The 19,333-nt window shown below is 35.1% G+C and overlaps 2 protein-coding genes across 4 annotated transcripts; both read left to right on the top strand.

The window, feature by feature from the left end:
- Positions 1 to 5,471: 5,471 nt before the first annotated feature.
- Positions 5,472 to 8,206, top strand: LOC114739049 (thioredoxin reductase NTRB-like). Its single transcript, XM_028927116.1, has 2 exons — positions 5,472 to 6,527; positions 7,794 to 8,206. The coding sequence occupies exons 1-2, from the start codon at positions 5,495 to 5,497 to the stop codon at positions 7,862 to 7,864; spliced, it is 1,104 nt and encodes a 367-aa protein (XP_028782949.1). The 5' UTR covers positions 5,472 to 5,494; the 3' UTR covers positions 7,865 to 8,206.
- A 5,652-nt stretch (positions 8,207 to 13,858) lies between these two features.
- Positions 13,859 to 18,236, top strand: LOC114739050 (protein PIN-LIKES 3-like). 3 transcript variants are annotated; one of them, XM_028927118.1, is made up of 11 exons: positions 13,859 to 13,941; positions 14,272 to 14,442; positions 14,517 to 14,596; positions 14,688 to 14,812; positions 15,437 to 15,558; positions 15,692 to 15,922; positions 16,398 to 16,490; positions 17,028 to 17,128; positions 17,408 to 17,460; positions 17,579 to 17,764; positions 17,902 to 18,236. In XM_028927118.1, exons 2-11 carry the CDS (start codon positions 14,308 to 14,310, stop codon positions 18,027 to 18,029), a joined length of 1,254 nt encoding a protein of 417 aa, XP_028782951.1. In that variant the 5' UTR covers positions 13,859 to 13,941; positions 14,272 to 14,307; the 3' UTR covers positions 18,030 to 18,236. The 3 variants fall into 3 exon arrangements, with proteins under 3 accessions (XP_028782951.1, XP_028782953.1, XP_028782950.1); XM_028927120.1 differs by having other exon boundaries at positions 13,871 to 13,942; positions 14,277 to 14,442; XM_028927117.1 differs by lacking the exon at positions 13,859 to 13,941 and adding an exon at positions 14,056 to 14,191.
- The last annotated feature ends 1,097 nt before the right edge of the window (positions 18,237 to 19,333 follow it).

Below are 19,333 nucleotides of genomic sequence, written 5' to 3'. Positions count from 1 at the left end.
TTGTTCCTTGTTACTGTCAAAGCATAGTAACCAAACAATTGTGATTAAAATTAGAATTAGTCGGCGAGATCGGTGACTTGATAGCTTCATTTTTGTTGGATTATTACAGGCCTATATAAAAATAAATGTTTTGTTTATGATTTGCCATTAATTTATCAATTAAAAATAATTAAGCTACTAAAATAAATTAAGGATAGATAAGGTTGGTATTAATTTTTTATTGTATTGTAGTAATAACAATAGCATGTGTATAATAAAAATCAAAACCATATGCGCTTTTTTTTTTTAACTTCACACAATATCTCATTTTGACTCCTAATTGTATTTTTAATTTTCTAGTCTCAATATAATTAATATTATTAACATAAACAATGAAATATCCCTATCTCTGCTGACATGTTAAGTTTAATTTTTTAAAATAATAATAATTGGCACTGGGTTATAATTAAAACTGAAAGGACAATCGACTTCATCAAAAAATTAAATCAAGGGATTATATTGAATTAAGATGAGGGCAAATGCACATTTTTATCATTTAAAAGTATGTAGATGTTGATAATTATATGATAATTGATCATCGATCAATATGTGTTGGCGCGGACTGAACAAATTAAAAAAGCATCTCACAAGTTTCACAGTTGGGTAATGGGAAAAAGCTAAGGCCACTAGCTACTATGGCACATATAAAACTGCCAAATCCAAAGTCAAACATAGTTAGACTAATTAAAAAAAATGTAGCTAGCATTTAGCAACTTAACTCGCGAATGTCACACCGTTTTAATTAGTTTCACTAATTATCAACATTCCTGTGCTGCTTTAGTCACCTACTTTGGAAAAGCATCCATCCCTTTTGTTTTTCTGTCTCCCTTGGATGGCGCTCTTTGGCCCTACCACAACTAATCCCCTCAATTACGACTAACACTTTGATATGCTAGCTATGAAAAAGAATTATGTGAAAAAATAACTCAAAATTACAATTATTTTTATGGATCGGAATTATCATTCATCCCCCCCCCCCCAAAATTTGGACATGTTTTTAAATTTTAGGAAAGACCGAGACGTTTTGTTCATCATGCCGTGAAAATTAGTCTAGACTCAACTTTCGTTGACGTGGACTTATTTTAAAGAAGCCTTTTGTGTATTTTTAAAATAATTTTTTTAATAACTTCAAAGAAAAATCAAAGAAGTTTTAATAATTTTTTCCTCATATTTAGAGGAGGTTTCTGCAAATTTTTAAAATGAAAGGGATTTTTGAAATTTCTACAAAAGATAAAGAATCTCTGCATTAATTCTAAAAGCAAAGAAAGTATATACAGTATGTATAATTCTAATAAAAACAAACATAAAATCTATACAATTTAACCTCCCAAAAATTAAAAATAATGTCAATGATGAATGAGCTAGATTCTCTAACCTGTCCATTCTCTCTCTATATATACGCGCATACAAACACAAGTTCCAAGTTTTTCAAGTTTAGTCCCGGCACTATATAGAATATAAGACGCCCCAAAGGCCTTGTCTTTCCTCCACAACAGCGGCCAATTTCTGAAACCAGTCCAAACCCAGGAATCTCTCCGATTCTTCTTCTTCTTTCTTCGATCTCTTATATTTGTACGAACAGGACCAAGAGCTTGCCAGAGCTTCATCCTGATCATTCCCCAGAAATCATGGGTCTTATGAGCTACAACAGAGTAGGCAGCGGCAGATCAGGATCGTCCTCGTCGTCGTCTTCTTCTTCTTCTTCTTCTTGCCCCAGAGGCTTCAAGCTAAACCCTAGAAAGTTCTACGTTCTCAGGCTACGCAAGAGGCTCAGATTCTTCTTCACCCTCTTTCATAGGTGCAGGCTCTCTTACTCTCAGGCTCTTCGTCTTCTGAAGCGAGTTTTTCTCAGGAAAACTGGCTTCATCACATCAAGGAGAAGCTACTACAGAAAAGGTTTGACGGCGAGGGAGGAACAAGAACGGATCAACAAGAGTCGAGTTTTCTACGCGAGGTCAAATTCGTCTTTCTACACGGAAGCCATTGCTGACTGCTTGGAGTTCATCAAACGAACGTCTATTTCCATGGACCAAATTCAACATCAAGACACGGTTATTCACGTTCAAGATTCAAACTCATGAACCGTTTCTTCTTTTCGGAGAGAGATACTTCATGTGGGGTATTTACCATGAATTAAATTCTGAAGATTTAGCTTTAATTTGCCTTTGAGAAGAAAAAAACTGAGGATATAGTAATCTTAATTTCTTTTTTTTTTTCTTTTTTCGGGTGTGTATAATTTCATCAAAGTTTTGCATTATTGCTAATGCTCATGATTCTCTGTAATATAAAAATTAGGTTGGGAAATTTGGTCGAAGGTCATAAATTTTGGCTCTAAGTCTAAGGTCTCTCTCTCTCTTATTTATTATTATATAATTTTTCTGTTCTTTTCACATTCACATTTTTAGACTAAAAATAATGCTCAAGATAAGAATAGTGTCTATCTTACCATTTAAATTTTTTACGCACAGTACGGTTTAAGACCTGATTTGTACTAGATGACGAAATGAAATAGACAACGAATAAAGTATAATTAAAAAGGATACTTGTACTCTTAAAAGAAAAATAATAAATCATGATGACTAAATATAATATGTTACTTAGTTTTTTTTTTTACGCAAAACATAATTTTCCTTACCGACACTGAATAAGACTCAAGTTTTGCATTGGGAATGAGTCATTCTCTATACTGCAGGAGATGAAATAATTTATTTTTGCTTATATGTCATCACATTTTTTTTTATAAATATATAATTCCATATAGATCAATATGGTTGTAAAAATTATAATTTATCTGGGCCATATGTAATGACAAGTGGCAATAACTGGATGGTGCTGAGCTGGCATAGAAATGAAGAATAATAAAGTAGAGATTACCACCTAACACCGTTGATTTTTGACTAAACTAAAACGTAAAGCTAGGTCTAAAGGGGAAATTATTGTTGACATTTTGATGGGAATTGGGAGGAGAATGCAATCATTTCGTAGAATTTTATATATTTTATAATGTTTCACACATATGCGTACTGGATACACATGATTTTCATTCCAGAGCATATATATTATTGTAATTTAATTAAAAGGGGGAAATAATAATGATAATAATATTCCCATAATCATTGTTTCCCGCTGATTAGGCCTCCACTAATGCTTTGCTTTTCAGCTAATAAATCACAAAACCCAATGTTAACAACTCCGATGTGAAATCAGTGTCATTTACCAACTTTTACCTTTCACACTAATTGTCTAGAAGTTGTATAAGATAATTTACAAATTTTTTGAGGTAATTGTTTTTGTTTTACTCTTCTTGTTTTGTTCACTACTTATGCCTCGATTAATGCTTCTAAGGTCGCCCCAGTCTTTTCTGAATAAGTAAATCAAAAACAAATTACTACGAAAAAAAAATTTGTAAATCATCTTGTGCTTTTTTTTTTTTCAAGTATAAGATCGAAATAACTAATTTACAGAGATTATTATCATTAGTTATGTTATTTGTAAAGGAATAGGTTAACTTCTCTAAAATATCTTTTTAATTATTTGTATTGGATATCATTTTCTTAGTGAAAAACCTTCTTAATATATGCAAACAATAAAAATGGTTCAAGAAAAAAGTTATAAATTTCTTAGACAAAATAGATTGAGGTATCGGATCTGAAATCAAGATAAACTCCTCTACTAACTCATATACTCTATTTAAGATCCAGAGGAGTATGTTAAAAGTTTAGAATAATCTTTCAAAATATATGGAAAGATATAACTCTATATCATCTCAGATAAAATTTCCTTTGAATTTAATGAATTAAATACATGATTCTACATGTGTATGTCATTAAACATGCTAAAAGATTTCATTCATTGTACAGTGAAGTTGCTTTTATGCTATATAAACAGGTTTGACTTTTATTACTGCTTTCGGTTTTTAATATAAAAGACAGTTTGGCATTTAATTTAGTCCTGATTCTAACTGTAAAATACTAATATACTTTATCTCTTATATTTATCAATTTTTTTAAGTAGTTATTGCAATAGTTATACATGTTAAATGTTTCATTAAATGATAACTTTAACTACTAGACATGATTGCCAAGAGTATTTTAGGAAAGATAATATATGTTTATTATAAATAAATAATTTAACTAAATTTTTTAATTTATTTAAATTAATTAATTAGTTTTTATATTAATGATGTCTATTTAAGTAATGTGAACCAAACTCCTATCTTGAGTCCATCCTCGTGCATGTTTTTTGAGGTTGCCCCCCCACCGGGTCTTAACCTCTTTTCTTTCGTAGTTCCACTTGGGCTTTTTCTAGCTGGGCCTCGGCCCCAAATAAAAGCATTTTTTTTTTTACATACTTCTTTGGATAACAACATCATATACTAGAAAATTTTATTCTATCCGCCCCCAAAAAAATCTACAAAGATTAAATTCTCTCTGAAAACATATATATTAATAATTAGTACTTTATTCGTAACCTTATTATTTCTAATACTCATTAGTGCATTTGTCTCTGATTTCTCCAAATAATTAGCAATTTATTTCTTTTAAAAAAATTAACTTGAATTGCGTGCACGTGGGGGAAAAGGAAAACCACTTTGTTCGTTGCTTGAATTCGAAGAGGGGGAGCACGGGAATATTGAATGACCTAACTAACTAAAAAGACATGTAAGAATAACAAATATATAAAAGCAGAGAAAAGAATAAGAATTATACAGAAAACGAAGAAAAGAATATAGCCTGGACATGCGAGACAGATCACACATTGCAATTATATTCTGGCGACAAACGCAATTTGTCCCTCTCCATGGAGGCAAGTACTAATAATGGGTTCATTGATTTATATACGACTTTTCAATCATAATTTACGAAATATAAAATAAGTATGTAAGAAGAATTTTGTATCAATTCACATAAAACCTGCTGATAAATAATTTTAAAAGTGATATCAAACGAGGCCAATATTCTGTTTTTACCACCCAAAACACTTAACAGGCGCAAATATTGTTACCAAGTTTTTAGGCATGCACATAATAATTGTGAAAAATAATGACAATAATATAGCGTTGAATTAAAAAAATTGATACAAAATATTTAAAATTTTCAATCTGAAAAACTTATTTTATTCTAAGTCATTTTCCTGAAAACAGCCTATGCTCTTCTAGTTAGATATATGGCAGGCTTGATTGGAAAAAGATTTTTCTTTTCTTTCACAGCGAAAGCCAGATAACAATATCAAATTCACACTCCTTCTTACGATTTTCTTCAATTAAAAGAACCAAATAGGTAACCTTTTGGTGAAAAGAATTAGGCCGTGTGCAATGTGAAGTCCTTAGCTGCAGCTTAAAACGAAACGTGGTTCTTTTGTATTCCAATTTCGCGCCTTTGACCATCCTTTGACCATCGAAAAAAAGTTAAAAACCCGCGGTTCGCAAGGACGCGGAGAGAGAGTCAGTTAAAATATGCGCCCGTACCCTAGACCTTGGAAGAAGCTCTTCACCAAAGCTTGTAGCCTCGTGGGTCTCGGACTCGCAACCTCATTCTCTTCTTCTTCTTCATCGAAGCTTGCCGCCATGGATGATCTCAAGATTCTCAAAACCAAGCTTTGCATCATCGGAAGTGGGCCTGCTGCGCATACAGCTGCCATTTATGCTGCTCGTGCCGAGTTAAAGCCTATCATGTTCGAAGGTTGGATGGCCAACGACATTGCCCCCGGTGGTCAACTCACTACTACCACGGACGTCGAGAATTTCCCCGGATTTCCTGATGGTATTATGGGCCACGAGCTCATGGATCGTTGCCGGAAACAGTCAGAGCGATTCGGCACCGAGATCTTCACTGAGACTGTGTCGAAGGTAGATTTCTCACGCAGACCATTTAAGGTTTTCACCGATTCCAAAACCGTGGAAGCCGAATCGGTTGTCGTCGCCACCGGGGCCGTGGCCAAGCGATTGTCGTTTCCTGGCTCTGGCGATGGTCCCACTGGGTACTGGAATCGGGGCATTTCGGCCTGCGCAGTTTGCGACGGTGCTGCCCCCATTTTCAGGGGCAAACCTCTGGCGGTAATTGGTGGCGGGGATTCGGCTATGGAAGAAGCCACCTTCTTGACTAAGTATGGTTCTAAAGTTTATATCATTCACAGGAGGGATGTATTTAGAGCTTCCAAGATTATGCAGAGCAAAGCGTTGAGTAATCCTAAGATTGAAGTGATATGGAACTCAACCGTCGTGGAAGCATATGGGGATAAATCTTTGAAGGGGCTCAAGATAAAGAATGTAGCAACTGGCAATGTGTCGGATTTGAATGTTTCCGGATTGTTCTTTGCTATTGGACACGAGCCTGCTACGAAATTCTTGGATGGCCAGCTTGAACTCGATTCTGATGGCTACGTTGTGACTAAGCCAGGGACCACAAAGACCAGTGTCGAGGGAGTTTTTGCTGCTGGGGATGTCCAGGACAAGAAGTATAGGCAAGCTGTTACAGCCGCAGGCTCTGGTAATTCTTATATATGTTTTGGTTATTTTTAGGAATTTTTTCTTCCTCATAAGCTGTTGTGAATTACTTATATGGTAATGATGCATTCATCAAAGGTGAGTAGGTGACTGTTATTGGAATTATGTAACATATTTGAAACCCCAAATTTCCCGATATGTTCATGAGAATTTATTGCGTATGAATGCTGGTATGAAGTTCTTTATAGGAAGAAATTGTCAGTTTTCTACCCGTCCTTGAGGGGCTGGGGAGGGGGGTGGATGGGGGGTGTTCGGAGAGAGGTTTCTAGGTTGATATGGAAAGATGACATCCTCCTTCCAGATATTGATCTTACCTCCTGTGAGTGTGACTATTTGCTGTTCCGTTTGTCTGGGAATGTGTTTGTTCTCAAGTGGACATCCTTTTTAAATGCGTATTATGATCCGGATTCTAGACCTGTTCTTGAAATTACCTCTTAATTTGTTTGTCTAAACGTGTGCTAGTCTAATATAGTAATATCTATTCTGCGTGAAAGAGGAAACAAGTGACATCTCCTTTATCCTGCGCCATTAGTTATGTTTACCAGAGGCGATTGTCTGGACTGACGAATATTCTTTGTGCAACCATTTGGTTATTCTTCTCACATGATCTAGTGTGGTAATCTGACACTCGCAGAAATGTGCAATGATTTAATGAGACTGTATGTTTGAGGATTGGGATGGTATTGATTGATAACAATATCTTTTGTGAAGGAAGTTAATATTGTACCCTTTTTTTTCCGGTGAAAATATTGTACCTTTTTAATGCTTTATAGGTTTGTTTTACTATTCTTGATATGCAATATCGAAATGATCGCTAGTGTGTAGACCATATCTAACAATTGTTCGCCAGAGGATGTGGGCTTGATAAAAAGTAACTATTGATTCCCACTGTTGATATGCCCGGTGACCTAAACTTCAATAACCTTCTACACTTAAAACGAGGATAGATACATTGAATATTTCAGCTTTGCGGTTCTGTTGTTGCAACCTGGAATTGTGTGTTTGGACATAAAGTCGCAGTTTGAAAAGAGCAGTGCATTTTCAAATCACTCAGCCATGAAATTTCAATCTCTTCCACCGGAACTAATTTAGACTATATTATTACGACTGATTGTGCTGTCTGTGTCTTTGACGGTTATCATTGGCCTCTGCATTTCCGCATAACGATGCATATTGATTGTCAGAGGAAGGTATACGCATCAAAAGCATTTCTGTCCCAAGGATAATGAAAATTATGTTATCGGTGCAGGGTGCATGGCAGCTTTGGATGCCGAACACTACCTGCAGGAAGTCGGGTTTCAGGAGGATAAGGCTCCATGACTATCTAGGGTCCTCCCAGAGCTCAAAAGACGCTTAATTAGAAGTAATGTGTGATTATTAGAAGAATGGAGAAAGGCCTTCCTGAGCCAAATTAGAAACTTCGCATGTATGTTGGCATTCATTATCTGACTGCAAAGTATCATAAACTTGCATGATATTTTCAGATAGGCAAATAACTTTTCTGCTGTAACTCCATGATGAATATTGTGGACGCAACGAAGCACAATGCGGATCCCCTCCGTGGAATGTGTAATATGATTTATTGGGCCTATAGCATTGATTTATCATTGATTGTTGTACTTGATCTCCAGATTTGTGATGATACAAAAATATTTGCTTTCATTTTGGCATAACTGCTTCCTCCTATTGCTGTGTGTTCTCGATACAAGTCAAATTGCGGCCAGGAAATTATCATAGAAGCACGTTTGTGTTGATTTGGTTTTTTGTAGCCTACATGTAGATTTCACGGCTAGTCGCTTCCAGATTGGTAAAAGGCTGGATGAACGGAAAAGTGAGCTTGATGCTCAAGCCTCAAGGATATTTCAAATGCATGGTTAGGCTGAAAATTTTCTGAAATATTTCTAATATTTATTTTTGATGAGCAGAATACCGCAGCAAAAGAATCATTGCGGTGCAAATAGAGAAACGGTGTTAGCAAAGTCCAATGTTAAACTTGTCACCAAAAAAAAAAAAAAGTCCAATGTTAAACTCTGTTTGTGGGACCTGCAGAGCATAGCTTAAAGCTAATCGCTAAGCCAGGATCTGAAAACTAAGCCGGAAGGTAAGACAAAGCTAAGCCAGAATCTGAAATCTGGGCCGAAGGATAAGACAAAAAGAGACCTTATTTTTATTTTTTAAGAATCAAAATCATACATTTGAGTAGGGGTGTTCATGGAACGTGATCGGGACCGGCCCATCCCGGTCCTATCCTGGTGAACAGGGATGGGACAGGAATTTTGTCCTGTGTCCCATCCCGTTCCGGTCCTGTCCTGGTCCCGCTTTCCCCTTTTTTTTTTTAAAAAAAAGATATCATAATTTTTTATATGAATTTTTTTATATTATAATACTTATTTTTTATTGGGCTTTTAAAGATAAAAACATTATAAAAAAATATTATGTAGAAAGCTTAATTATATAATTATATAGCATAAAAAAGGTGTAAAAATAATACTGTAAAAAAAATATCGTAAAAAAAAACACTATATAATGACTTTATGAATTATTTTATTGAGGAAGGAGATTTTGTTGAGATAATACTACAACTTAAGAGCTACAAATCACCATAAAAATAAGAGTTATTATTAATAAGTAAATTAAATAATCTAATAATAATTATTAATAAATAATTTTTAAAAGAAAAAAAATCCCGGGACGGGACGGGACGACCCCGTCCCGCGTCCCGTCCCTTCCCGTCCCGGTTACTGTCCCGTCCCGTCCCGAAATTTTTTTTGTCCTGTCCTGTCCCGTCCCAAACTCACCGGGACCGGGACGGAACGATCGGGACGGGACAAATTGAACACCCCTACATTTGAGTATGTCTGAGTTCTACTCAAAATCAATAGCTCACTGAAGATTAAAGGCCGTCTTTCATTCTCTTTCACCAAAAATTAGAGCCTCTTCCATTTTTCTCTCTTCAGTCCGCCCGAACAGGGTGCCGCAGGGACTTGATGATGGGTTGTACATACCGACTTGGTAGAATTTACAAAGGAGGTATATAAAGTTTGGTTCACCGATTAATAAAATCCTATGAATAGCTTAGCCCCCTCTTGTACCCAAAAGAAAAAAAATCCCATGAATAGAGCAGAACTCTATATATAAGAACAAGGGCTCTGGGATGATAATGAGTACCAATATTAACATTAAATTTGAAAATTCTAACCAATCACGTTATCTAGGATACCTTTGGATCATCGTTTGGAGGAGAAAAAGTGCTTAGGAACATGTGAAACTGCGGTTTGGAGTTATTTTTTCCAAAAAAAAAAAAAGGTTATTTGGATGGCCTTAAAATGTAACCAACTTTTGGAGGAAACTGCAAATGCGTTGAGACGTTCCGAATAGTAATGTTGGGTGCGTTAAAAAGCTTATTTACCATTAAAATAGCATTTCACGCTCATTTAAGAATGTTCCTAGCAGATTTGCCCTTCATCCTCACTCTTCCCTCTCTTTTTCTTCACTCTTCTCCCTCAAGCCGAACATCTCCCATTTTCTCTCTGCCACTACGTCTTCTCCTAGCTGGTCTTCTCCCATGAGTTAGTTTTCTTTGATTTTGGGCTACTCCCTCTTTTGTAACAAAAAATGAACTTTATACCCATTTCATATCTAAAGCATATATATTTGAAGTTAAACAAAATACATTGTATTTATGACTCAATTAGATATCAAATTGTACAAAGCTTACAATCCAACTAGATACTTTTATCATAATAATTTTAGGTATTTTTTTAACTATTATACATTAAAAACATAAAATATCAAAACCTATTATTCAATAAAATTCATGCTCTTTTTAGTCATTTTACAACTAAACTCACTTTTCTATTAATTATCCAAACAACTTTTAATTTTTCCAACTGACTTTTTATAAACATATATCTAAACATAAATCATATTACACTAATTGATTTTTACTTTAACTTCAGTTTATAAAAGTCAATTAGAATAGAAGTCACTTTTACTACTATTAATCTAGACGCAACTTTATTAGTTTAACACGTTCACTCAGCTCAAGTTTTGATCCACGTCTTCTAAAACGGGCGTTTGAAAAGTTATTAAGGGTGTGTTTGGAATCACATCTAGAGTTTCAAACTGACTTCTCTACCGGCAAAAGGAGCTTTTTTGATTTGGGATGTGTTTGGAATCACATTTTTGCAATCTGACTTCTGTCACTGAAACGGACTTATACAATAAGCTCAAAAAAGCTGCTTTTATCCAATCTGACTTCTGTAGAAGTCAGATTGAAAAAAAAGTTACTTCTCCACCACTAATCCAAACACGCCCTAAGCTCCCAGCAGAATCCCTTTTCCTGGTATATGGGCCTCGAGATCCGATGTAAAAAAAAACTATTTTTGCACTATACGGACAATAAACATGTGAAAAAAATACTGTTTTGTAAAATGTGGAAGTGTCTTTTCTTCAGACCTCCCAAATAGGTACTTATGGTATTGTTCGGCGTCATCATTACATGTCAAATAAAGGTCCCTTGAGGCAAGTGGTAAGCATAAATTACCCTATACCTATACCAGGCCAAAAAAACAAAAAATTACCCTATACCTATAAAAAGATGAAATGATTATAAATCATCGCATAAATTGAACTGAGGCTATCATTGCCAATCGGTGCCTTTAGGAAATGGAAAGGGGAACAGGGGGGCCAGTAGTCCTGTAATACTCATACAATACTCCAGGCAAAAGTTATATAAATGCAAAGTACATTCTCACCCTTCGTCCTACTCCGATTCAACAAGTCTTTGCTAGTTCCTATAGGATCAACTGGGCGCCAGCATGCAGAACATCCAACACCCGATCTATTAGCAGCTCGATTAATCCTTCTTTTATTTATTTATTTACGGGCTCAAAAATCTTTTTTGTTTAGAAAGTATTTAGATAGAATTAAAATCATGATTTTAAAAGTATTTTTACGGTGTACGAAATAAATATATAAAAAAATTTATCTCGTTTTACGAAAAAGTATTTTTAAAGAAGCACTTTTTGAGTGCTTCCAAACACCTCCTAAAACAAAATATAAGAATAGCAGGTGAGGTTCGAATTCAATGAATATCTGCATAGGCCTATATTGTAAATATCCCTGCATTATGTGTTTGTCACGAGCTTCCCATCAACTTGCATAATCATAATAAACAAGGGTTTCCTTTAATTTTAAATAGATGATATGAATTCATTTTGTCTCAAATTTATGTGTATGTTTTTGGAAAAAACTATTCCTCTGATTCTTAATATAAGATCTAATTGTTAAGTAGATTTTAATTATAAATATAAACTTATTTCTTATATTCATCAATTTTTTCTAAATTATTCCTATGGATACTCCCTCAACTATAATCAAGTAGAAGAGGGAATGAGGATATTAAGGAAGATGATTATGGTGTTTTAAGAAAAATATACTCCTCCGGTCTTAATTATAAGACCCAATTGACTTATTTGAGGAGATTAAGGAAGTAAGTTAAGTTGGTTATTTATAATAAATAAGTATTGTCATTCCTAAAATATCCTTGCTAATTAAGTATATTGGCTAAAACTATCATTATTAAAAGGATTATCTTAGAAAAAAAAGCATAAATATAAGAGACAAAATGGATTGGGTCTTATAATTAGGACTAAATAAAAGTCAAATTGGGTCTTATAATAAGGACCGGAGGAGTATCATATTTTTTATAATTAACTAACTTATCTGATTTTTTTAATCTAATCAAATTAGTTAAATAGACATTATATTAAGGAGGGAGAAATATTATGTTTGGATGGAGGAAAATTCAATAAAGATAACATATGTTAAGATTCAATTGGATAGTTGGACTGGGAACCAAATTGACGTAAGTTTTGTTTGCATGTATATCACATGTCATATGATTATCTTCAACGGCGTGCTTTCACTCTTTTTGTTTTATATGATTTATAGTTTTCTATCTCTCTTTCTTTGCTGTTTTGATTCCTTGTTGGCCAATTGTGCATGCAGAGTCTTCATAGTAACCTCCTGTTTTCTGGTTCGTCTGCAAACAAATGAACTGGCCCCACGGCCCCACCACATCTGTGACTTGCTTGTTTTTGGATCGGCAAGTCACTTCATATATTTAATTGTCGTATTTGGACTTGGACTTATGGAAGAATCGTGGATCACTTAACTCCATATAAATCTGATCCACTGCTTGTCTCAAGCGTACGTAAATCTTTGGCCACCATTCAGTGTTCAGGTGTCCGTAGTCCGCAATTGAAAGTTGAGCCGTGTTAGCCAACAACGTTTGATTATGTGCTCTGTTTTGTCTTATCTAAATGAGGTTAACTTGTAATTAGAATTTCCCTTTAGAATTTGTGGCGAAATTGAGAACAACAATTTAAGTTCTTTTTTCCGAACTTAAACGGAAGTTGGCCGGAATACTCGTTAAAAGCCCCCCCTTTCCTCGGTTCCATCGCTCGTCCAATTCCCGTTTGTATCGGAAACGCAGCTGCGCCTACATCTTCGTTTGCATTTTGGATTCGATTTTGAAATTTCAACAGAGTGAAACAAACTTAACTCTACGAGGCAAGACGCAAGAAGATGGGCAGCGGCTGAGACATGCAGCGACAAAAGGAAATGGAAAGGGGAAGGAAGCATCGTATTGTGTCCGTGAAAGGTAGACGGATGAATCTGATCCATTCTATCGTGGTTTCTGATTAAGACGTCGACCCAACTTTATGAGTTCATTCCCAACTTTTGAGTTCTTGCGCATATTCCTGTTGCGATTGTGGGTCACATACGATGACGGCTCGGTGCCCAAAATTGAGTCACATGCACCGCGCGATAAGGTCACTCTGAGGCTCTGCTTTGATTGTGCACTATGATTTGGTGGCGGCATTTTGTCGCGTATCGACCAATAACCAATTCGTGTTTGTTTTGCATTTTGCTTCTCCTGTTTTCCCAGAAGATGGAAAAAAGAAAAGAACTTTATAAAGTTTTAACTCGTTTTAAATTCAACTTGCATACTAAGCCGGTACTCAATATAAAAACTAATTGTCTAATTTGAATAGATTAAAAAAATTAGTTAAATTTATTATTTGTAATAACTTGATGTTGTCTTTTCTAATTTACTTTTACTAACCAAATATATTAGCTAAATAAAACTTTTAACATGTGTTACTACTATAAAGATAATTTTAAAAAAAATTAATAAAAAAAAAAGAGGCATCTAATCATCATACCGACGTGAGCTTTATGGGTTAAAGCCAGCTTCAAAAGGACTCACCTTTATTTTCTTTCTTTTTTCTATTCTCTCCCCCGGCTTTTCTTTCATTTTTGGTCCTTGCTCCTTGGCTTTTTCAGCCACCTCTGCTTTAAGACACAGAGGTTTCTCTAGAGCTTCTTAGGTAAGGAAGATGGACTATACAAATATGGTCCCGTTTGCCCATCTCTTGTTTTTTTTTCCCCCCTCCATCAATTAATCATTTATCATCATCTTGTCTCCTGACAAACCATTGTTAAATAGCACTGTTTAAACGACTGAGCTTCCATTCCCATTCGTATGTTCATTTTGTTTAAGAACAAGTGTTGTGTGTATGCATGTTATAGAAGCTGCGCTATCGAACGCGTTCTCCCTGCAAAATCACATCTCTTGAGGTCTTCTTATAGTAGAAAACTGCAGAAGATTATGTCTCTGGTTTTGTTGTTACACTTACAAGTCCCTTTTCCTTGTGTAGGATATATTGGCATTTGTTTTCGGAAGAATCGTGAATATGGGGTTTCTGCAGCTTTTCTATGTTGCCTCTGTCCCTGTGATCAAAGTATTACTGATTTCGGTTCTAGGCTTATTACTCGCACTGGATCGGTTAGACATATTGGGAGAAACTGCACGGAAGCATGTGAATCATGTAAGGGCTTGAATGCTTCAGAAAATTTGTGTGGGTGTGTGACCGTACTGACATGAGTTCTCTGTGTGATATAGATGGTGTTTTATGTGTTCAATCCTGCAATGGTGAGCGACAATTTGGCAAAAACTATTACCTGGGAGAGTTTTGCGTCGTTGTAAGTAATCATTTCAGATTTACGTCTTGTGAGAGGAGTGATTTTCCTCATTTTAACTCATGGCTTGTCACATTTTGTGTCTGACATTTAGGTGGTTCATGCCAGTCAATGTTCTGGCCACATTTTTAATAGGCTCAGCCTTAGGTTGGGTGCTCATTAAACTCACAAGGCCTCCTAAACACTCGGAAGGCCTGATCATGGGTTGCTGTGCAGCAGGTAGACTAAAATTTGCATGTCACATTCATTATGCTCTGCATCTTAAAAATGCAGATTTAGTCCCTAAAAGACTCTGTGATCCTTGCATGTTTCAACTCCTGGAAGATTTTGAATTGATACTCATAAGCCTCCTTTCAATCAGAAATAACGCAAATGTGTATGTTTCTGGAGCCATCACGTAGCAAGTTAAACATTTGAAAAGATGGACTAAAGAACTCATGTATAACCTTGGCATATGCATACATTCCTCATAGTTTTTTTTTTTTTTTTTTTTTTAATATAGTTCTCTGTCTAAAATTAAGCTTCCTTTCTAACGTAGCTCAGCTTGTTCTGAAAACAGAAAAAGTAGTTCTACAAAAATGCTAAACTTGTACGGATAGACATTTTATATCCATATGTATCTTTGGATTCACTTGTTCTGCAAAGAAATAAATGGTACAATAATTGTACTTTCACAGAGTCTGCAGTTTCTGATAACAGGCATCTGGTATATTACACAAGTGAATGATTTATGAAATTTTCAGTTTCGTGCTGTCTCACTAGTTTTATGTAAGATTAAGATTTTATCAACTTCAATGCTTCATGCAGGCCTTTTGAATAAATGCTCTGAGTTTATATGAACAGGAAATTTAGGAAACTTGCCCATCGTCATTATCCCAGCCATTTGCAAAGAGAAAGGCAGTCCCTTTGGTGATCCAGATGTCTGCCACAAGTATGGGATGGCTTATGCTTCACTTTCTATGGCGGTATGCTGCTTCATTGGCTCTATGGGGTTGAATTCTGAAATAGTGAATTTTGATAGAATATGCGGTTTAATTAAGTCAGCTAGTTGATACTGTTCTTGTTGTCTGGACTGGGGTTCATTTGGGTGAACATCAGCTTGGATCTGTTTTTCTGTGGTCATATGTGTACAACATTATGAGGAATTCCGCAAGTAAATTCCACAGAGAAGGTAATGCAGATGATGATATCAGCAAATTGAAAGCTTCAGGAGAAAATCCAGAATCACTGCCAAATGAATGCTCAGAAACGCTTGATCCTTCAAAAGATGCTATGGATGATGCATATACTCTACTGCTTCCTGATGCGGAATCTGTAGAAAATAAGAAGGTTGCTGCAAACTTCTCTTAAACTGAGATATTTCACATTGATTGGGAAGAGTTTATGCTTTAAGAATAGTTCGCTGGGCAGAAACACTAAATCTAGCAATTATATTTAAAGAAGTCAACAAGAAAAGGCTGGAATTTTGTTTGTTAGTGATTTATACTATCTCCGATCCTAATTATAAGACCTTGTTTGTAGCCTATAAACGAGATCTTATAATTAGGACCAAAAGTATTATTCATTAAGATACCATAAGTATAAAAAATTCCTATTTTTAAAGATCAATGTTACAAGTAGAAATTAAACCCATGCTTCTGGTTTCTTTTCCCACTTTAACCAGTGCATGTTGAAGGCACAATACTCAAGAAGCCTCTGGCAACGTGCAAAAATAAACTGAAAGCACAATAGAAAAAATATGCAGTTATAAAGCTCATAATTATATTTATATTTACGTTTTTATTTTGTTGGAATTTCAATCCAGATACCAATCTCAGAAAAAATTAAGTCTCACTTAACCAAGATTTCAAGAAGCGTCAATTGGAAGGCCATGTTTGCACCATCAACCATTGCAGCGGTATGAAAGAGTTTCCATTGCCTTGAAAATTTTTGTAGTCACTTATCTTCGATGCACGATAGTTATATTGGAGTGGACACCCCTGTTTCTGTCTGTCCTTGGCGATAAGCTTTATGTATAGCTTTTTGAACCATTCATAAGTACTCCCATCAACATCAAAAAAGAAGAAATTCCCTCTCAACTATCATTGAATGTAAGATTCCACCTTAAACTCTTCATTGGTTGTTTCCAGAGGAATGGGACTAGGGGAGTGTGCCATGAACAAGTGATAGCCTAATGGGGGTGGCTCTGTTAGCTGAGTTATTAGAAATATGGATAGGAGAGGGGTAATTTCCAGTTTTGAAAGTAGAGTATTGATTCCAGATGGGAATTGAACGAGGTATCTTCTTCTAGGCTGTAATTGTTATATGATGAATTTCCCATATTGTTTTCACAAGCATGATATTCGTTTAGAGAGGATGGAAAAATAGCTTCTTATGTTGTTTTAAAAGTTCTTTCTGCAATTATCCAGTTAAATATATCTTCTTTTTATTACAGATTGCTGGATTTGTCATCGGTTTAATTCCCCAGATTCGTAATATCTTGGTTGGAAGTGATGCTCCACTTCGCGTGGTTGAAAACTCGGCTTCAATGCTGGGGTATGCAACAAGATTGCATCTTTAAGTTTTTAGATGGACATGACCCTTAATCAAAAATGTTCTTAACTGATCATCCATCTCAGTACTGCTAATCACTATTTTCTTAATTAGTACTTTTATTTCCCTATAGATTATACATTTCATGAGGCAAAACCTACAGCATTTTAACTTGCCACTTCTCTGTTACAACTCTGATCATTCATTGCTTCAAAGTTACAGTTAATTCTATCATCCAATGGAAGATATCTCACTTTCATTTCTTTGTCCTATTGCATTCAGGGATGCAGCCATCCCAACCGTCACCATTATTCTGGGGGCAAACCTTTACAGAGGTAAACTATAATGCAAAGCAAGCCATGAAGTTTCTGATATGGTTCAATTTTAAGATATCTATCTTTTCTTTGTGTTGGTTTATGGAAAACTTCTTCTAAGTTCATGTGATTGGACCAGGCCTAAAAGGAACATCTATTATGTGGTCAACAACCGTGGGAATTATAGCAGTTCGATATATTTTCCTGCCGATAATGGGGGCTCTGGTAGTTAAAGGGGCAATAAAAATTGGATTGGTGAATTCAGATCCTCTATATCAGTTTGTGCTTCTGCTGCAGTATGCACTTCCACCTGCCATGAATATAGGTAACTTTGCTTTTGAAACCAGTAAATTCAGTCACGAAAGATGGATGTAGTTATATTTTCTCGAAGACATTATTATCAACGACATAATTTAGAAATATTTGTATGGATTGGTTCTTATTGTAAGTCAACATTGGCAGGTACGATGTCCCAGTTGTTCGGAGGGACTGAGAGTGAGTGTTCGGTTATAATGCTATGGACATATGCGTTGGCCTCAGTTGCTGTTACCCTTTGGTCAACCTACTTCATGTGGTTTGTGTCCTCCTGATTCTCCCCCCCCCCAAATATGTAAATGTTATGATTATCCTTCCATTTTCCTTTCTTTTCTTTTCTTTTCTTAATTATGCGTTCGTATTTATTCAAATCGCATATAGGACAATTGATTGCAATCTATTATTTCAATGGGAGCCTTCTGGTCCAATGATACAAGACATCTCCTTTAAATCTTTCCTAAATATAGAGTTATGCATTTCAAGTGTGAGAGTTCCTACCGATGAGTACTGATTTATTTACACTACAAAATAGGTTTAGGACAAGAGGAGTGCATATTTTGAATGGCAAATTAGATTGGCTTAATTTCATGGCTTCCACTAATCAGATTAACATGAGCAGATGGCTAGGAATTATTTGGCTACATTGAGTACTTGTCGGAAAAAAAACTAGAGTAAGTTTTAATTAGTTTAAATATTTTGATCCCGAGAAAAATGAATAATTAACACCAATACTTTCTTAATATCAAACGCCAAATATTCCTACAAAATTATGAGCCACCAATATTAGAACATAACTTTCTGGTAAAAAAAATTATAACATAACTCTAAATTTTTTTTTTGGGCCATCGCTAAGTTGTTGATATTCAAAATCAGAATTAATAAATAATAATGTGATGTGATTTATCTCATGTTGTGCAAATGCGTGGGATTTATTTATTTATTTGGATTAAAAGGTTTTGAATTCTCAACATACTAAAGTATCACCTCATATTTCCCACCTTGGGCTTCAAGTGATATATGGGTTTGAGTTCTTGTTGGAAGAGGTGGACGCATTTAGTGTTCGATAATAACTCAAACAAAATCCAATGAAAGACTGTACCAAAAAAAAAAAATCCAATGAAAGAATACTTGTGGACAAAAAGCAAAGGTACGTGATAGTCAGCGCAAATTGGGCTCTCAGATTGAAAAGAACGGAATTGGGCTCAGCGACGCAATCTAAATGAGCCTGACCCAATAATGTCCATTAGAGCCCATTCTTCAGATATAAAATAAACCTCTCTTAACCAAGTCACGAGGTCCATGAATTTCATTTTAGGCACTTCATTTTTTTAAAAAAAAAAGACAGTTATGGTAAATTGATACTTCTCAATATAAAACCTATTTAACTAATTTTATTAGATTAAAAAGGTTAGGTGAGTTAGTTAATTATAAGAAATATGACATGTTTTTCTTAAAATACCATAATCATCTTTTTTAATATTCTCCATTCTTCTTCTACTTGATTATGGTTGAGGGAGTATCCATAGAGATAGTTTAAAAAAAATTGATAAATATAAGAAATAAAACCAAAATCAACTAA

The sequence above is a fragment of the Neltuma alba genome, unplaced genomic scaffold, assembly GCF_004799145.2.
Source record: "Neltuma alba isolate B1F8T4 unplaced genomic scaffold, ASM479914v2 tig00013749_pilon, whole genome shotgun sequence".
Classification (NCBI taxonomy): domain Eukaryota; kingdom Viridiplantae; phylum Streptophyta; class Magnoliopsida; order Fabales; family Fabaceae; genus Neltuma; species Neltuma alba.
Note: the sequence above shows the minus strand (reverse complement) of the source record. Positions and strands in the feature narration are given on the sequence as shown.

Excerpts from the sequence above, each read along its gene's own strand:
- LOC114739049 (XM_028927116.1), top strand. The coding sequence starts at position 5,495 with ATGCGCCCGTACCCTAGACCTTGGAAGAAGCTCTTCACCAAAGCTTGT. Across the intron at positions 6,528-7,793 it reads TGTTACAGCCGCAGGCTCTG|GGTGCATGGCAGCTTTGGAT; the intron begins GTAATTCTTATA and ends TTATCGGTGCAG.
- LOC114739050 (XM_028927118.1), top strand. The coding sequence starts at position 14,308 with ATGGGGTTTCTGCAGCTTTTCTATGTTGCCTCTGTCCCTGTGATCAAA. Across the intron at positions 14,813-15,436 it reads CATGGGTTGCTGTGCAGCAG|GAAATTTAGGAAACTTGCCC; the intron begins GTAGACTAAAAT and ends TTATATGAACAG. Across the intron at positions 15,923-16,397 it reads AATCTGTAGAAAATAAGAAG|ATACCAATCTCAGAAAAAAT; the intron begins GTTGCTGCAAAC and ends ATTTCAATCCAG.